Source organism: Propithecus coquereli, unplaced genomic scaffold, assembly GCF_000956105.1.
Source record: "Propithecus coquereli isolate 6110/MARCELLA unplaced genomic scaffold, Pcoq_1.0 Scaffold242, whole genome shotgun sequence".
Classification (NCBI taxonomy): Eukaryota; Metazoa; Chordata; class Mammalia; order Primates; family Indriidae; genus Propithecus; species Propithecus coquereli.
In genome coordinates this window covers 3547475-3564003 of record NW_012147975.1, presented here as the reverse complement: position 1 = coordinate 3564003, position 16529 = coordinate 3547475, and the positions used below count along the sequence as shown (strand labels likewise).

Genomic DNA, 16529 nt, shown 5'->3' with positions numbered 1-16529 from the left:
TACAATGGAACATTTTCAGCCTTTGAAAAGGAAGGAAATTCTGACACGTGCTACAACATGTACGAACCTTGAGGACATTACGCTAAGTGAAATAAGCCAGTCACGGAAACACAAGTTCCGTGTGACGCCACTTACATGCAGTATCTAGAGGAGTTAGGATCTCAGAGACAGGCAGCAGGAGGGTAGCTGCGGGGCTGCAGGGGGGGAGTTGGGGAATCAGTGTTTGATGCGCACAGAGTTTCAGTTTGGGAAGATGAAAAAGTTCTGGAGATCGGTTGCACAACAGTGTGCGCAGACTTAGCATTACTGAGCCATACATTTAAAAATGGTTAAGATGGTAAATTTTGTGTTACATATGTTTTACCATAAATTAAACTTTTTTAAATCAAAATCAAGAGTAATGAGGCACCAGTTGTTACACCTATCAGATTAGTAAAGATTAAAACATTTGACAGCACCGAGTGTTAGTGAGGGCATGGAGAAAGGGGTACGTTCATAAACTATCGAAGGGGTTATAAATGGGTACAAACACTTAGGAGGAAGGTTTGCGGTGTCTGAGAGCTTTGCCTCTGAGCTTCAGGCCCTCAGCGCGGCTGGGGGAGGCTGTGCATCCCGGAAGAAGCGGGGAGTAAGGGTAAGGGATCCTGTTCTCACCCAGCTGTGCCACGTGAGCACGACCCTTCCCCACGCCACATGGAGCCGGGTGGGGGTGAGAAAGACCAGGGGGCTGGAGCGCAAGCAATCTCCTGGGTTAGGATCTTTCCTCCTGCACTTCTCAACCGTGTCACATCAGGCAAGTGCTCTGACCTCTCGGAGCCTCAGTTTCCCCATCTCTGAGATACACAGGAGCGCTACCTCACGTTTGTCTATCTGTGAAATGGGGATAATAACAGAACCCGTTTCATGGAGTTAGTATGAGAATCAGGGCCGGGCGCGGTGGCTCACGCCTGTAATCCCAGCACTCTGGGAGGCCAAGGTGGGAGGATCACTTGAGCTCAGGAGTTCGAGACCAGCCTGAGCAAGAGTGAGACCCCATTGCTACAAAAAATAGAAAAATTAGTGGGCATGGTGGCACATGCCTGTAGTCCCAGCTACCCAGGAGGCTGAGGCAGAAGCATCGCTCGAGCCCAGGAGTTTGAGGTTGCTGTGAGCTACAAAGACACCACTGCACAATTGCCAGGGCAACTCTGTCTCCAAAAATAAATAAATAAGAATCAAATCAGTGAATAAGAAGAAAGTTGCTGGGCATAGTGGCACACCTGTAGTCCCAAATATTCAGGAGGCTGAGGCAGGAAGATTGCTTGAGCCCAGGAGTTTAAATCCAGCCTGAGCAATGTAGCGAGTTCCCCATCTCAAACAACAACAAAACACAAGGGAAGTGAAGAGAACCATGCCTGGTACGTAGCAAGAGATCAGTCCACTGTACCTTTTGCCGTCAGCATCTTTACATTGTAGAGAGTGGATGTGAGAAGATTTCCAAAAACTATAAAGCTTTCTGTTTTACAAAAGGTCAGGATCTATCCTGAGAACTCTCCTCTCTCCCCACACCTCAGTAAGACGTCAGTGTGGAAATCTAGAGACTGGGGCTGGTGATGTCCTGCCCCTCACACTCTGGTGGCCTTCCTGGCTCGGTCTCCGCTTTTCTGTCTGTCTGGCCCATCTGCAGAGCAGTCCAAAATGGACAAGTGGCTCCTGCCTCCTTCCCCCAACCCTCACCCAATGAAGGTGACGCGTGTTCAGCCCCACGTGCTGCGTGCTGCGGGGCCGGACCCTGGGTGAGGAAAGACAGGGCGAAGGGAGGGAGAGCTCGCAGACTGGGCGCTCTGCCCGGTCAGCACATGTGAGGGGGATGAGACACAGGGCGAAGCCATGTGGACAGGGCTTGGGAGTCTTGAGTTGGTTGTAAAAGCGTCTAGAGGGGCTGGGCCGGTGGGGGAAGCGGCAGTGCGGGAGGTGCCTGGAGAGGTGGCGGTGTTGCCACCAGAGCCCCCGCCTGGGTGCTCTCTGGGCCTCCCCCCAGCTTCGCAGCCCAGCCCCCCAGGGCCCACCTCGAACGTGAGATAGTGCTCCTTCAGCCGGAACTCCTCAGCCTCCTTGGACTTGATGCCCCTCTCGACTGGGTGACACCGGTGCTCAGTCAGCTCTGCAGTCACCTGCCTCAACTTATTCTCATGAGACCGCAGCTGCTCCTCCTGCAGAGACAAGTCCTGCCCCGTGAGGCCCTGCTCTCGCGATGCCATGGGGCTGGGTCTAATCCGGTCCCGCCAGGAGCTGCTCCACCAAAGGGAAACTAAGCCCTGGCCAGGGTCACCAGAACATGAGGGGGTGAAGCATGGGGGCGCTCCTGCCCCCTCCTCCCCCTGCTGCACGGCATCAGCTCTCTTCCGTGCCCCCAGCGGGCTCAGGAGATGCGAGACACTCACACTTGGCCGCGCACATGGACACTCCCTGACGCAGACACGCAATGGCCCGCTCAAGCCCTGGCTCGTATGAACTCCCGCACGCACACGCTAACACACGGGAGCAAGGCTCCGCACGACACACACGTTCTCTCGCATTCATGCCCAGACCCAGAATCACACCAAAAGACAGGCCGAGACACTGTCGCTGACGGACAAGCGCGTGCATCCCACCCGCCCTCTGTGCTGTGTGCACGTGTGAATGCACCACTTGTGTGCACGTATGAGTGTGTGTATGTTCATCGTGTGCACACGCACAGGGGCTCTGGGTGGAAGCAGAAGCCACGAGGGCCCAGAGGGCAAAGGGCCGGCAGGTGACAAAGATGGGGAGTTTGCAGTGTCCCGTGCCCTCAACCTCTCAAGTTCGGCCCACCATGTATCTTTCCATCTCCAAAACACCCCGAAAGCCTGGAGTATTTATGAGTTAGAGTTTTTTAGGATTAAAATAAAACATTTAAGCAGCAGATGAAGGGTCAGTCACATGTCACTTGTCCCCAGCTCCCTATGACACACATTCTCTGGCATCCGTGCCCAGATGCACACAATGCCGCAGACCCACTGTCACATCTGCGGGGACGCACTGCCTTGGCAGAGAAGCATACCCATGCCACCCACCAGAGCCTGCCAGACCTCGGTGTGGCAGGTGGAGTGCGGCGGCCTCAGTCCTCCCGCCTGTGCATGGGGCGGAGGGAATGGCTGTCTCAGCCCAGGACCCGGTGCCCTAGAGACGGGGCGGGGGCGGGGGACGGCAGCCTGGGGAAGTGGCAGCATGGTCTAGGGGCTCGTACCTGGCAGAGGCGAGTGGTGCAGGAGGGCAGCAGGGGCCGGCAGAACTTCTTCATGGAGCTGACCGCGGCCGGGAAGGCAGGGGCCGAGAAGATGGCCGCCACCAGGTTGATCCTAAGGATCCAGGACAGCATTTCTTCCTTGCTCCTGGGGACAGGAGGGAAAGGGAGAGAGTGTGCTGGCTTCTCGCAAGAGGGCTCCCTGTCCCCCCACCCAGCACCCAGTACCCCGCCTTGGGCCTGGCCCAGAGAAGGCACCGATGCCTCTAGATAGGTGGGCGAAGGAGGGAGGGGAGGGCGAGTGGCTGGGTGAGTGGGCCCGGCCAGAGCCGTGCGGGGAGCGTCCCTTCCTTCCCAGCTCCCAGGCCACCTGGGTTTTCATGTGAAAATAAAACTGCCCAGGTCCAGGGCTAGTGGCCCCAGCGGCCATGGGCCAGGCAGCACCAGAGACAGCGGCAGCCGGCCGTGTCCCCACAGCCCTCCTGCCCTGCCCACCGCCTGCCCGGCTCGGATGACCGGAGGCTCACCTACTGGCCTCCCTCCTTTCGAGCTCGTGCGACACAGGAAACCCCAATCTCAAGTCACGGAAGGGGTGGCAGTGGAAGGAAGGCCCTACAGGCCAACGGCAGGGCGTGCCTTTCCCACCCGCCTGCCACACTTAAAGTGAAGGGTGATTCCTGAAGATGCCATCTGCCCCGTCCCTCAGGGACTCCCGCGGGCCTCGGCGTCCTCTGCAGGGCTTGTGCATGGCAGCTGCTGGGCCCGTCCCGGAGTTTCTGATTCAGTAGGTCTAAGCTGGGGCCAGAGAGATCGCACTCCTACCCAGTTTCCGGGTGACACTGGGGGGACCACATTTTGCGGACTACTGCTTGGGGGACCCAGCCACTGTTCTGCGTGAAGCACACACGCTCGCTCTGAGGGCTGTGCCTGGGGACGCCGCGGAGGCGCTGCCGCCCGGGCCACTCACGGTGCCTGGAAGAGGAAGACCCTCCAGTCGGCCGTCTTCAGCTTGAGCACGTTGGATTTCTTGCTGTAGTCAGAGGCCCGGGTGGCCAGAGCGTGATGCACGCGAATGGCATTCTTCAAGTCGCCCTCTGACAGAGCTTTGTCGGGCCTGTACTCATCCTGGACAGGGGCGGGGTGAGCCCCGTCAGGGCTCCGGCGCGCTGACCCGCTCCCCCTCCCCCCTGCCCTGCTCCTCCCTCTGTTCCAGTTCCCATGCCAGGATGCCTCGACCACCCCAAGAATCACTCTGGGCAACCCTTCCCTGAACCCCAGTTCGTCCCAGAGGCCTGAACCAGCCTTACAGCTGGGTATCCTCTGAGCCACTGCGCATTTCAGAGACCCCTCCCTAAACCTCTGAAGCCCTGAGGGAGGCAGGGTCGGGAAGGCTCCCTGCCTGAGCCCCAGGTCCCGCCCAGGACCCTCTGGTTACCACAAGGCAGGGGCTGGGTGGGACGGCGCCGCCCACCCCGGGTCAGGCGTCTGGGCCTCTCACCTTCTGCAGGTACAGGATGGTCCCTTTGAGCACCGCGTAGAATTTCTTCCAGCCACGCCTCCCACGGGGTGCTAGGGAGGGTGGCACGGGTAGTATGGCCGCAACCACACACCTGATATCCCCTACCCTGCCTCCCCCTACTTGCGCATCCCCAAAGGAGTGGCCGGGGGACAGGCCCCTCTGCGCCAGCATCCCTCCCAACACCCGTCCCCCGCCTGACACCCACTCCTCTTGCCATCCATGTCGGCGTGAGTCTTCCGGGTCAGCACACCATGCTTGTAGGTGGTGGCACTGAGAGCCTGCGGGACATCCAGGAAGGGGTTGCCACCATCCAAGATGCGTGTCACTTTCTTCATGCCTGTCCCAAACTTGTCATCCACCAGCTCAGACAGGGATTTCCTCAGCTCGTCCTCATCACTAGGAAAGTACTAGGTCTCAGCTCTACCTCCAGCGAGGCCTTGGACCTCATGGTCATGGCTTTTCCCCACCAACCAGCCCTGTGGGGGCCAGGAGCAGCCGCAGGAGGCAGAGACGAGGAGGTTTCAATCCCAGATCACAGATCCAGATCTCTGACCCCTCCCCTCCCTCGGTTCAGTTCTGACCCCTGACTTCTGATCCGTGATTTTTGGCCTCCATGTGCCAGTGGAGAATTTACTGCCTCTAGGTCTCCTTCCCAGTGTTCCTCCTCTTCTCTCCAACCCTGACAGCCCAGCCCCGGGAGCACTAGCCGGTGGCCAGACTGAACTGCTGCACAATCCCCTCCAACATGCTGGCGAGGCCAGGCCGGCAGGCGGGGCCCCTGAAGATTGGGCCCCCATGGGAGCCCTGGCAGAGAGTGCCAGCTCTTCCCAGGGGGTTGGGTTCCTGCCAAGGCCTGCCTAGGACCTCTGCATGGACCTGAAGGCACAGGCTGCCCTGAGAGCACAGCAAAGAGGGGCTCCCCCAAGAGCCTCTCACAGTCACCCCAACCAGCAAGGTCACCACCCCTCTCTCCAGACATCTGGGCACCTCCAGGTCTCACTGCCTCTGCAGGGGAAGACGTTAGGGGGAAGGACCCATACCCACTGCTGAAAGCAGTCACCATCTAAAGACACTCATATTCTTGAGGTTATCGGGGACCCGTGCCTCCTTCCTACCTACCTCCCAAAAGGGAAGGAGCTGTCATTGGGAATTGTGGCAGTATCCCCAGTACAGAAAACCAGTTGTGGACATCATGAAACTAAAGTCACATTTCAGTCTATTCCATAGCATTGTAAACATTGCACACTTTTTATCAAACCCAAAGGGGAACTCAGCACTGGGTGCTGCTCTGCTGAACAGGGTTGCCAGGGCACTGGGTTGGGAGAGATCAGCACCATGGAGAGTGGTCAGAGTGACCAACCTGCGCCCCGCCCAGTGACGCAGGCTCCCCATACCTGTGCCCGCCAGCACTACTCACATGGCCCATTCCAGCTTTTCATTCTTGATGGAGTTGTAAAGGCTCTGGGAGAGGGGGAAAGGGGAAAGAGAAAGAGGGGAGTTCGGGTGAAGAGTCAAAAAACCCCCATCTACCTCCAGCAATGTGGGTACAGTGAGGGAGCCCCTGTTCAGCCAATGGGGCAAAGTGGGTGTTTGATTCATACCTGTTTGTTGGATGGATAAGTGAGTGGGTGGGTGGCTGTATGGATGGGTGGTACTTAATTATGTGATCATTTAATGTCTGTCTCCCCTAAGAGACTGTAAGCTTCACAAGGTTGGGAGTTGTCTATTTGTTCATCACTGAGTCTCCAGTGCATAATCCAGGACTCAGCATACAGTAAGTGTTCAACAGGGTGGACGGATGGATGGATGGATGGGGGAGTGGATGAGGAGGGATAGGTGGATGAGTGGGAAAATATGCAGGTGGATGGGTGAATGAATAGGGGTGGGTAGATAGCAGGTGGAAGAGGGAGATTTGGGTGGGTAGGGGGGTGTATAGGTGAGGGTATGAGTGAACGGATGAATGGGAGGGTGATTGGGTAGGTGATTGTGTAAATCATTAGGTGGATAGATTTGAGGATGAGTGGGTGGATGGGTTGGTGGATAGGTGGGTGAGGAAATGGATGGGTGGGGGATGGGTGAGTAGAAATGGGGTGTGGAGGGAAGTGGTGGGGTGAATGGGGTTTATGTGTGGGTGATGGCTGAGTGGCTGGTGTGGTGTGTGGGGAGTATTTGGGTGAATGGGTGGGCACGTGGGTAGGTGAATGACTGAGTGGCTGGGTGGATGAATGGATGCATGGGAGGATGAGTGGCTGAACAGAGAAGTGGGTAGATGGGTGGATGAGTAGATGGGGAGAAGTGGATAGGTGAGTGGGATTGTTCGATCTCACATAGAAATATGTTCTTAACAAGTGCTTCCTGATGGCGAAGAAGAAGATAATTATGGTAAGAAGAGTGATGGAGACAATGTTCTATTTTTTGACTCCAAACTCACTATTCAACTACCCCCCCTGCTATCACCAGGCTCTTCAAACCCACTATCTGAAAATTAATTCATCATCTACCCAGCCCCCAAAAAACCTGCTCCTCTTCCTCCTAAGTGGAGAACTGACCCAGCCAGGAAGGCCAGAGTTCCACCCTGGGCTTCAGCCTCAAAAGAAAACTGGATTCCCTTAACTCCTGGAGATGCTGGAGAAATGGGTGGGCTTTTCCTTGTAGTGGTGGTAATGATGGCGTGGTGACGGTGAGGGCTGTGGTGGCGGTGGGTGGCAATGTTGGTTGTACTGTGACAACAATGATGATGGAGCACTAAAGCCAAACCTCACAGAGGGATACCTCTGGCTACCTCGGGGAGCACAGAACAGTGAAATGTTGAGCTGGATGGTCTCCACCTTTGTCCCAAAGGCATGGTGGCCCTGCTCCCAGTATGAAAACCCTGGAATGCCAGGGTTCAGTGGGCAGAGACCTCTCTCCTCCACACCCACCCAGGGCACAGCTAGGGGGATGGGGACCCTTAGCAGGTAATACCTTCAGCAGGTCTTTGGCAAAGTCTTGGCCATCATTCAAGTGGTCCAGGTTGGCGATGAATTGCTGACAGGACATCTTCTTGCCAATGTTCTGTAACGGAGAGACAGCTCTGCCTGAGCAAGAGTGGGGAGGAGGCTGGCGCGGTCCCACACCCTGCCCTGCCCTGCCCCGCCAGAAGGGATGAGGCAGCACCAAAGGCAGCAAAGAAAATAAAGTTGCCTCAATTTCCCTTTGTCTATAAAACAAAAGGCTGCGCAACTGAGTGGTCTCGCAGGACAGGAGGACAAAAATTGGAACTGAGGCCCACCAAGGACAAGAGGTTCTGGAAACACCCAGTTACACTTTAACAAAAAAGTTGAGATTAAGAAAGGAACAGAGAGGAGGAAAATGATCCCAGATGGCAGCATGGAGAAGCAAAAGGGGATGAAAAGCACAGAAAAAACAGGTAACTCTAAATGAATATTGATTGTGTGGGGCAACATTAAAGTTTTCTGGGGAATAAAACACATAGAGATATAATAATTAAAAGCACAGTAACGGTAGCACATGAGTTGAGAGAGCAGCAAATGGAATTAAGGTGTTTTAAAGTATTTCATTGCCCAGGAAGTGGCACTAGTACTTTAAAAAGTCAGGAGTGCATGCTGCAAACCACAAAAAGAATTCTGAAAGAATGCACAACTAATGAGCTCACAGAGGAAGGGAACGGAATTCTAAAAAATACTTAATCCAAAAGTAGGCAAAAAAGAAGAAAGGAACATAGAACAGATGAGTCAAAGAAAAAACAAATAATAACCTGGTATATTTAAACTCAAATATAACATAGTTCATTAAATGTTCAAATTAAAAGATAACTATCAGACTTGATTTTTTTAAGTATATGATACAAAAGATATACCTTAAATTTAAAGGCACAGAAATCTTGGAAGCGAAAAGACAGAAAAGGATATACCAGGTAAACACTAACAAAAGAACTCCAGTAAGCTACACTAACAACTGACAAAATAGATTTGAAGGCAGAAAGCATTATTAGAACTAAAGAGGGGGCCGGGCACAGTGGCTCATGCTTGTAATGCTAGCACCCTGGAAGGCTGAGGTGGGAGGATCGTTTTAGCCCAGGAGTTCGAGACCAGCCTGAGCAAGAGCAAGACCCCATCTCTACTAAAAATAAAAAGAAATTAGCTGGACAATGAAAATATATATATAGAAAAAAAATTAGCTGGGCATGGTGGCCCATGCCTGTAGTCTCAGCTACTTGAGAGGCTGAGGCAGGAGGATCACTTGCGCCCAGGAGTTTGAGGTTGCTATGAGCTAGGCTGACACCAGGCCCTCTAGCCAGGGCAACAGAGCGAGACTCTGCCTCAAAAATAAATAAATAAAGAGGGATATTTTTATAGTGATAAAAGGATCAATTCACCAGCAAATATATTCATCCTAACCCTGTATACACCTAGTAGCATAACTTCAAAATAAAAACTGACAGAACCATGGAAGACATATTCACAGTGTTGGTTAGAGATTTTAACACTCTGTCTTAGTAACAGGAAGAACAAGCAGACAAAATACCAGCAAGAATACTATGTCAAAAAATTGGATAACCTAGATGAAATTGACAAATTCTTAGAAACACACAAACTACCAAAACTGGCTCAAGAAGAAACAGAAAGTCTCAATAGATCTATAACAAGAGTTTGAATCGATAATCAAAAGCCTCATGACAAAGAAAAACCAAGGACCAAATAGCTCCACTGGTGAATTTCACTGAGCATTTAAAGAAAAATTAACACCAATCTTTTTCAAACTCTTCCCAAAAATTGAAGGGTAGGGAACACTTCCTAACTCATTCTATAAGGGTAACATTTCCCTGATACCAACATCAGACAAAGAAAACTACAGGTCAATATTGCTTATGAGTACAGATACACAAATCCTCAATAAAACACTAGCAAACTGAATCCAGCAGCATATTAAAAGCATTATACACCATAGCCAAGTGGAATATATCCTACGTTATGTGTATTTGACAACAATAAAATAGATTGGTAAGGATATACAAGATTTTTACATGTTTGGGCACCTTATTGGCACACATAGAACATTATAGCCAGGCCGGGCGTGGTGGCTCATGCCTGTAATCCTAGCCCTCTGGGAGGCCGAGGCGGGCAGATTGTTTGAGCTCAGGAGTTCGAGACCAGCCTGAGCAAGAGTGAGATCCCCGTCTCTACTAAAAAAATAGAAAGAAATTATCTGGACAACTAAAAATATATATAGAAAAAAAAAAATTAGCCAGGCATGGTGGCACATGCCTGTAGTCCCAGCTACTCGGGAGACAGAGGCAGTAGGATTGCTTGAGCCCAGGAGTTTGAGGTTGCTGTGAGCTAGGATGACGCCACGGCACTCTAGCCCGGGCAACATGGTGAGACTCTGTCTCAAAAAAAAAAAAAAAAAAAAAAAAAGAACATAGCCAACACTGCAGAATACACTTTCTTTCCAAGTCCACTTGAAGCGTTTACTAAAATTGATCTCACTCTGAGCCAAAAAGCAAGACTCAACAAATGGCAAAGAAGTGAGATCATACTGGGTAACTTAGCTGCTTTAAAAAATGATGATGATGATGATGATGATGATGATTATAATGACAGCCAGGCAAAAAGACATGTACCCAGATCATTCCAAAGCCCAAGGGAGGTACACGATTTGGGAGCTCCGAGTTCCCAGTTCTTCCCTCTCTCCCACCCCCATTTGGATCACCGGAGCCTCCCAGCCTGCTCCGGCCCTCGGGCCTGTCCTCACAGCCTCTGCCTCCCAGCAGAAACATGTCACAGCCAGTCTGACCACAGCCCCCTCTCAGGCCAGGGTGACCCTCTCCCTAAGCCCATGTCCTTGCCCAAAGTAGAGGCTGGATGGGGCTGGGTACTGCTCAGGCCACTGTTCAGGTAGTGAAACTTCATCACTATCTTGACCCCACAGAAGCCAGGACTTTTCCCTTGGTCTGGCAAGACCTCTCTGTGTATGCCTGGGGTCAGAACAACGCTGGCCGGTCTTTAAGGCTCACTCAGAAGCAGGATAAGGCAGGTCAGGCAGAAAGAAAGCAGGTGTCATCCCTCAGGGGATGGGAGGGGCTGGTCAAAAGTCCTCTGGGCAGGGAAACCCTTGTCACTATTTGCGAATCAAGGCTAAACCTTAATTACACTTAGTACATTCCCTGAAGGTTCTTGTGTGAGAGTGGGCAGACCTCCACAGGATAGCATCAAAACCCCTGGTCTGTCCCCACAGTCCTCCACCGCTCACCCCAAATCGCCTCGCCAGCAACCCCTGTGGCTGCTCTGTAAGCAGCCCGAGGTTGGAAGGAAATTAAGCCGTTCCTGAAAAGCAACTCACCTTGGCCTCTCCTGGAATGACTTCTCCTGCCCGCTCCTCCCCTCCGTCTGCCTCATCTTGCTGATTCTCTCCCTCGCCCAATCTCCAGTCTACAAACACGCTGCAGGCCGCGCAGCCAAATACCTCTGGAATTTCTCTCTTTGACTCTGTCTGCAGTTCTAACCCAAGCTGCCGTCTTCTCTTGGCTGACAATTGGCATTCTCTGCCATCCTCCCCTTCCAGTGCATCCCAGGCTCACCCGCTGACCGTCGTCACCAGCATCCGCACCACCTCTAACCCCCCATTTCGAGTATACACTCCCGCCCGCCAGGCTGCCAGCAGAGCCGGCCCCACAGTGCCTCCTCCAGGGGCCTGCAGGCTGGGCCTTCAGGCTCTCCATCGTTTAAATTATAACATGAATAATGAATACCATTGTCATTCTCGTGTAATAATATTACTCATAACAAAATCCTTATTAGGTGCCAGACCCAGACACTCGGTTTTGTGTATGTTACCTCTCTCAGTCCTGCACATGACACTGCGGGGAAAAGCATTATCTCCCCTCACAGCTGCAGAAGCTGAGACTCAGAGAGGGCCAGTGACTTGCCCAGGGTCACAGAGCTACCAATGGAGGCAAGAGCAGGACCTGAAGTGCTCCTGGGGTGGAATGTCCATCCCAGCTCTTTCTGCACTTCGTATCCCCTGGGCTTTGCTGGTTAACTCTGGAACAAGACATGCTGGCCTGAGGTCCCCATGAGTCACTGAAATATCCCCAAAGTGGGGGATCAGACCACTCTGGGTGAGCAATGACAGGGAAGTGATTGGGTGGGGCCAGATGGTGTGATGGGGGACACAGAGGTGACGTGGTGATGGGTGGTCTTGGCACACGGGCATGCACACCACTAGCTACACTTACCACCTGAGGGAGGGCGAGAGAGCCCGGAGAGGGGTCCCGGAGCAGACAGAGGAAAGAAGAAGGAGTTATTGAGCCGAGAAGCACTGAGACAGCCCAGGGCCGGGACCACCACCCACCTCACAGCCCGGGGCACCTATGCCAGTCACTTCCCTTACTGGCCTGGTGGGACGCGGCACTGCCCAGGGCGTGGTGTCCCAGCACCCCGCATCCATGTTTACCATGGGCTCAACTAGGGGTGCACATCTTGTTCCGCTTATCTGCACCCCTGTGTGCCTCAACTGTTCTCACAGCCCTGCTTAGGGGCGGGGACCCAGGCAGGCCTCAGGGGGACGAAACCAGGGCAGGGCCAAATCCGGAAGCCAAGCTGCCCAACTCCCAGGCCTGCTACCTGAAGCCCTACCCCTGAGCGAGAGGTGTCAGAGAGAGGGCTGGATGGGGGCAGCTGTGGCTGAGTCGGGGCGAGGCAGGTGAGCGAGAGGACGCCCCCCCCACCCGCCGCCTCCCCAACTCACATGTCCGTGCAGGTCTGTGTTGAGCAGCATCAGGGCGCAGGTGAGTGTGTGGATCCCATCTAAATCAGAGACAGTGGTGCTTTCAGCGTGCGGACCCAGCTCTTCCCGCCCTCAGCTCCCCATCTGTCTCCTGGTAGAGCCAGACCAGAGGTGATGGGGACAGGAAGAGGCTGGCCACCTGCCAAACACACCTCAGGGCCCAGGGCCTGCGTGGTGCTGCCTGCCTGCCCCCACGGCAGCACCAGAGTCACTGCCTGCCCCAGCCAGGGCCGTCCCTTCTCTCAGAGGGAACCTGACCACCCTGGGCCTCCTCCAGCCCGGACCCCTGCCTCCTGTGGCCAAACTCACCTTGAACCTCAGACCCAGCAGTGGCTCTGGGACCCAGACCACGTCCCTGCATTGGCCTACGTCTCTCCAGTAACAGGCTTAGTCCCCCAGTTCCTGGGACTCAGGTCCATCCATTGAGCAAGTCCTGCCCCTAAGAGGACCCTGACCAACCCAGACCCCCGCCACACCAAGAATCAGCACTGTGACAGGGACAAAGGGGAATGAAGAGTTAAAGGACCAAGTCCCTAGGATGGAGGACTTTCGGGGCTAGACGGGCAACACGTTTGGAAGCTCTCTTGCTCTGCAGGCAGACCTCATTCCACGTGCAGTAGTTTATTCAATTAACATTTATTGAGCACGTACTGTATACGCCAGAGAGTACAAACATTCTGGGTCTGGCGGCAGAACAGAAATGCCAGGTGGACCGGGGTGGGAGGAAGCCAGGGCCTGGCTGGGAGGGGCTGGGTGGGTCGGGTGCGGGGGGACAGGTGGCCATACCTTCCGAGGTGCTGTCATCAGGGTTGCACTGGCAGTACCGGCGGGAGAAGTGGGTAAGGACCCGCTCACGCTCTTGCGTCTCCCCCATCAGTGGAAAAGCCTTCAGGAATGTTCTAGAAGGCAATTCAAGGCTGCTGAGGGTGGTCTGGGTCCTCACCCAGGGTAGGAGCTCCCCTCCAACACACACACACACACACACACACACACACACACCCCTGCCCCAGGGGGCCAGGGCTCCAGCACCCGGCATCTGGGTCTGGACCCCCTCTCCAGCCCCAGGACGGCCCCTGGAGTAGTTTAGAGTTTTAGAGTCTCATCGCCCTCCAGGGGACGGGTTGCGAAGCGCAAAGCCGGACGAGCACTTCGATGCCAGAGCCGGCTCCTCTTTGGGGTAGGTGCCCACCCCTCGCTCCCTCCTGCAGCTGGGCCCAGCTGTGCACACCTGCCCCTCGGAGGGCTGTGCCCCCACTCCTCCCCCGACTCCTCCACGTGCTGCCCGCTGAGCCCCGGGCCCCACACCCCAACCCTGAGCTGCCCCAAGTCCCAGTGCTTTGTTCTTCACTCTAGATCTCAGCTCCTCCTCCGCCGTCGCCCGCATCATATGCCCAGGACACCTGCAGCAGCCTCTAGCGGGTCCACACCTGGCCCTCCCCACGTGGTCTCTCTAAACGCCATGCAGCCAAGACTCACACTGCTTAAAACCTGTCACTGGCTCCCCAGAACCCTCAGAACGGCACCCCGCCTCCTTGCGTCCCGGCCGTGTTCACTGCCCTCACTGCCCTCCCGTCCCTCCAACCTCGCGGCCACCGGCTGCCCCCCCACGCTGTCCTCACGCCCTGGCCACGACAGGCGCCCCGGGACATCCTTCCCTCCTCTGCTGGGCACCTCTGAATCCCCCTCGAGGCCCAATTTAAAGGTCACCTGCCTTTCAGGGGCCTTTGGCAACTAAACCCAAAACCAGAGAGAGGCTGGGAGATGGGGCCAGGGTCCCTCACCCAGGGCCCGGGCACAGCCCTTCCCTTGGGAAGGGACACTGCAGGCTGAGCCACGTCGTGCCTCCCTCCGTCCCGGGCTCATGAGATGGTCTGTTCCTAATGTTGTTAAGGTTCATTCAGTGTAATGCCCACTTTGCTTTCTTCTCCCTCATGCTGCCCCCTAAGGCACCTGGGACCCGCAAGCCACATCTTGGCCAGCCCTTACCCTCTGAGGCTTCCCAAGGCATCCAAACCTGCAGACCATGTTCTCAAAACTCAATCCCAAGCAACCAGCTGCTATGCAAAAACACTCTCCTACCTGACACCTGGTTTTCCTCCTCTCCCTGTCCCTCCTACTCCCCGTTCTCTGCCCCTACCTGTCCCCCAGCCCAGCCCCTCCCTCTTCTCCTCACACTCCACCAGGCCCTTCCCAAATCCATCCCTTAGCCCAAACTCCCTCTCCCCAAGCCCCAACCCTGTACGGCTGCCACCAAACCCTCGGCTGTCCCTGGATCAGCCTCACCACGCCCATCCTCTCCCCACATCTTGGCACTACAGCCTTCTACTCTACTCCCATGCAGCCTCTCACGCCGACCTCGCCCCTCTGGCCCCTCTGCCAACCACAGGCCTTGTCCTCTCCCCGCTGACCCTCTGCAGTAGCCTGCACGCAGCGGCCCAAAGGCCACCAGCACCCTGGGGCCGGCGCTGCCTCCCGTGACACTGCTTCACACGAGCGCCCTCATGCGGTCCCGGGGGCTGGTGCAGTCGAGCCTCACTAATTGGGCGCCCCCGCCCCTGATCATGACCTGACCCACTGGACACTTTCCCTGACCCATCTTTCTCATTCTGGTGCGATCTCCAAGACTCAGCTCGGGACAGAGTGGCTCGCGGCACACCAACACTCCACTGAGAACAGCGAGTTTTCTTAAGCAACCAGGAAAGTGCTGAGGTGGCGAAGACCTAAAGGGCAGAGGCTTTCTGCTTTTTCCCTGAGGGCACTGCTGATGGCGGGCAGAGGCCAGGGGCTGGACTCCTGGCGGCTTCCCGGGGCTGAAGAGACAACCTGGAGACTTGAGGGGCTGCGAACACGGGCCCGTTTTCCCTTCAAGATATTTGCCCAATTTCGGAGGTGGGTAAAAGCTCAGCAGGAAGCCTCTGAGGAGTGGAAGCTGCTGCTTGCGGTGCTGCTGCGCTCGGGCAAATTAGGCTTCAGGACCCACAAAGGGTCACCCCAGGGAACACACCAGGCTCCCGCAGAAAACTCGGACGCCCTTCCCTGCGCTCAGAGAGGCCCTGAGCCAGGCCAAACTCGGGTGCAGGCTGTGCCCCGCTCGGCCCTGGCTGGATTAGGGCCACATCCTTGGACCCCCTTCCCACTGCCTTGCAAAGAACAATCTAGAGCCACGACAATTCTACACAAAGTATACAGCATGTAATAAAAAAATGACTAAGCATACGAAGGGACAGGATATATGATGGAAAATCAAGAGAAAACAAGACGACAGAAACAGCCACAGGTGACCTGGACGATGCAGATGCTGACGTTAGCAGCAAGGACTTTACAACTGATATTGTCAAGAAAAGAGGGGGGACATGGAAAACATGAGTGAAAAGATGGGGAATTCTTCAGGGGTTTTGAATCCATTAAAAATGTTAATAAAACGGAAATTCTAGACCTTGTAGACAAATATAATAACAGAAAGTTGTTATAAAACTCAGTAAATGGGGTTAATGGCATATTAGACACAGAAAAGGGGCAAGTGAACTGATTTCAGGTCAACAGAAAATATCCCAACTGAAGTAGAGAAACAAGAATGGAAATGACGTTTTTAAAAAGCTCAAGAGATACGTAGGACACGGTAAACAGGTCTGACATGCGTGGACCACCCCACCCCTCAGCTCAGAGACGGCTGTCTGTCCCTGCCAGGGCCTGGCCTGGGGTCTCCCCACCTGGCCCTGCCAGCAGGGCTGCTGGGCCCTGGGCTGCGTCCTCCCCTTTCTACCCGCCCTGCTCCCCGGGCCCTGCGCCTGGGCTTCCTGACGTCTACTCCTGGGTCCAAACCCCAGCAGGGCCTGAGAGCAAATCCCAGTGTCCCGTCTCCTCCCTCAGTGACTGTGGGGAGTCTCCACCCTCCGGCCCACAATTTCTTCCTTTGGAAACTAGGAAAGATGCCGCCTCCCGCGCGGGTGCTGTGCGGCTGAAGCAAGCAGGGCCTGT

At 54.9% G+C, this 16529-nt stretch overlaps 1 protein-coding gene across 1 annotated transcript in view; it reads right to left on the bottom strand.

The window, feature by feature from the left end:
* Positions 1–16529, bottom strand: part of PSD2 (pleckstrin and Sec7 domain containing 2) — a 40416-nt gene that overhangs the window by 3384 nt on the left and 20503 nt on the right. Inside the window, exons 6-14 of the mRNA XM_012646353.1 lie at positions 13338–13450; positions 12513–12571; positions 7728–7817; positions 6181–6224; positions 4969–5159; positions 4743–4813; positions 4212–4369; positions 3248–3392; positions 2049–2192 (exon numbers count right to left, since the gene is read on the bottom strand). Coding sequence (XP_012501807.1) covers positions 2049–2192; positions 3248–3392; positions 4212–4369; positions 4743–4813; positions 4969–5159; positions 6181–6224; positions 7728–7817; positions 12513–12571; positions 13338–13450 — 1015 coding nt within the window. The remainder of the gene's footprint in view (positions 1–2048; positions 2193–3247; positions 3393–4211; positions 4370–4742; positions 4814–4968; positions 5160–6180; positions 6225–7727; positions 7818–12512; positions 12572–13337; positions 13451–16529) is intronic.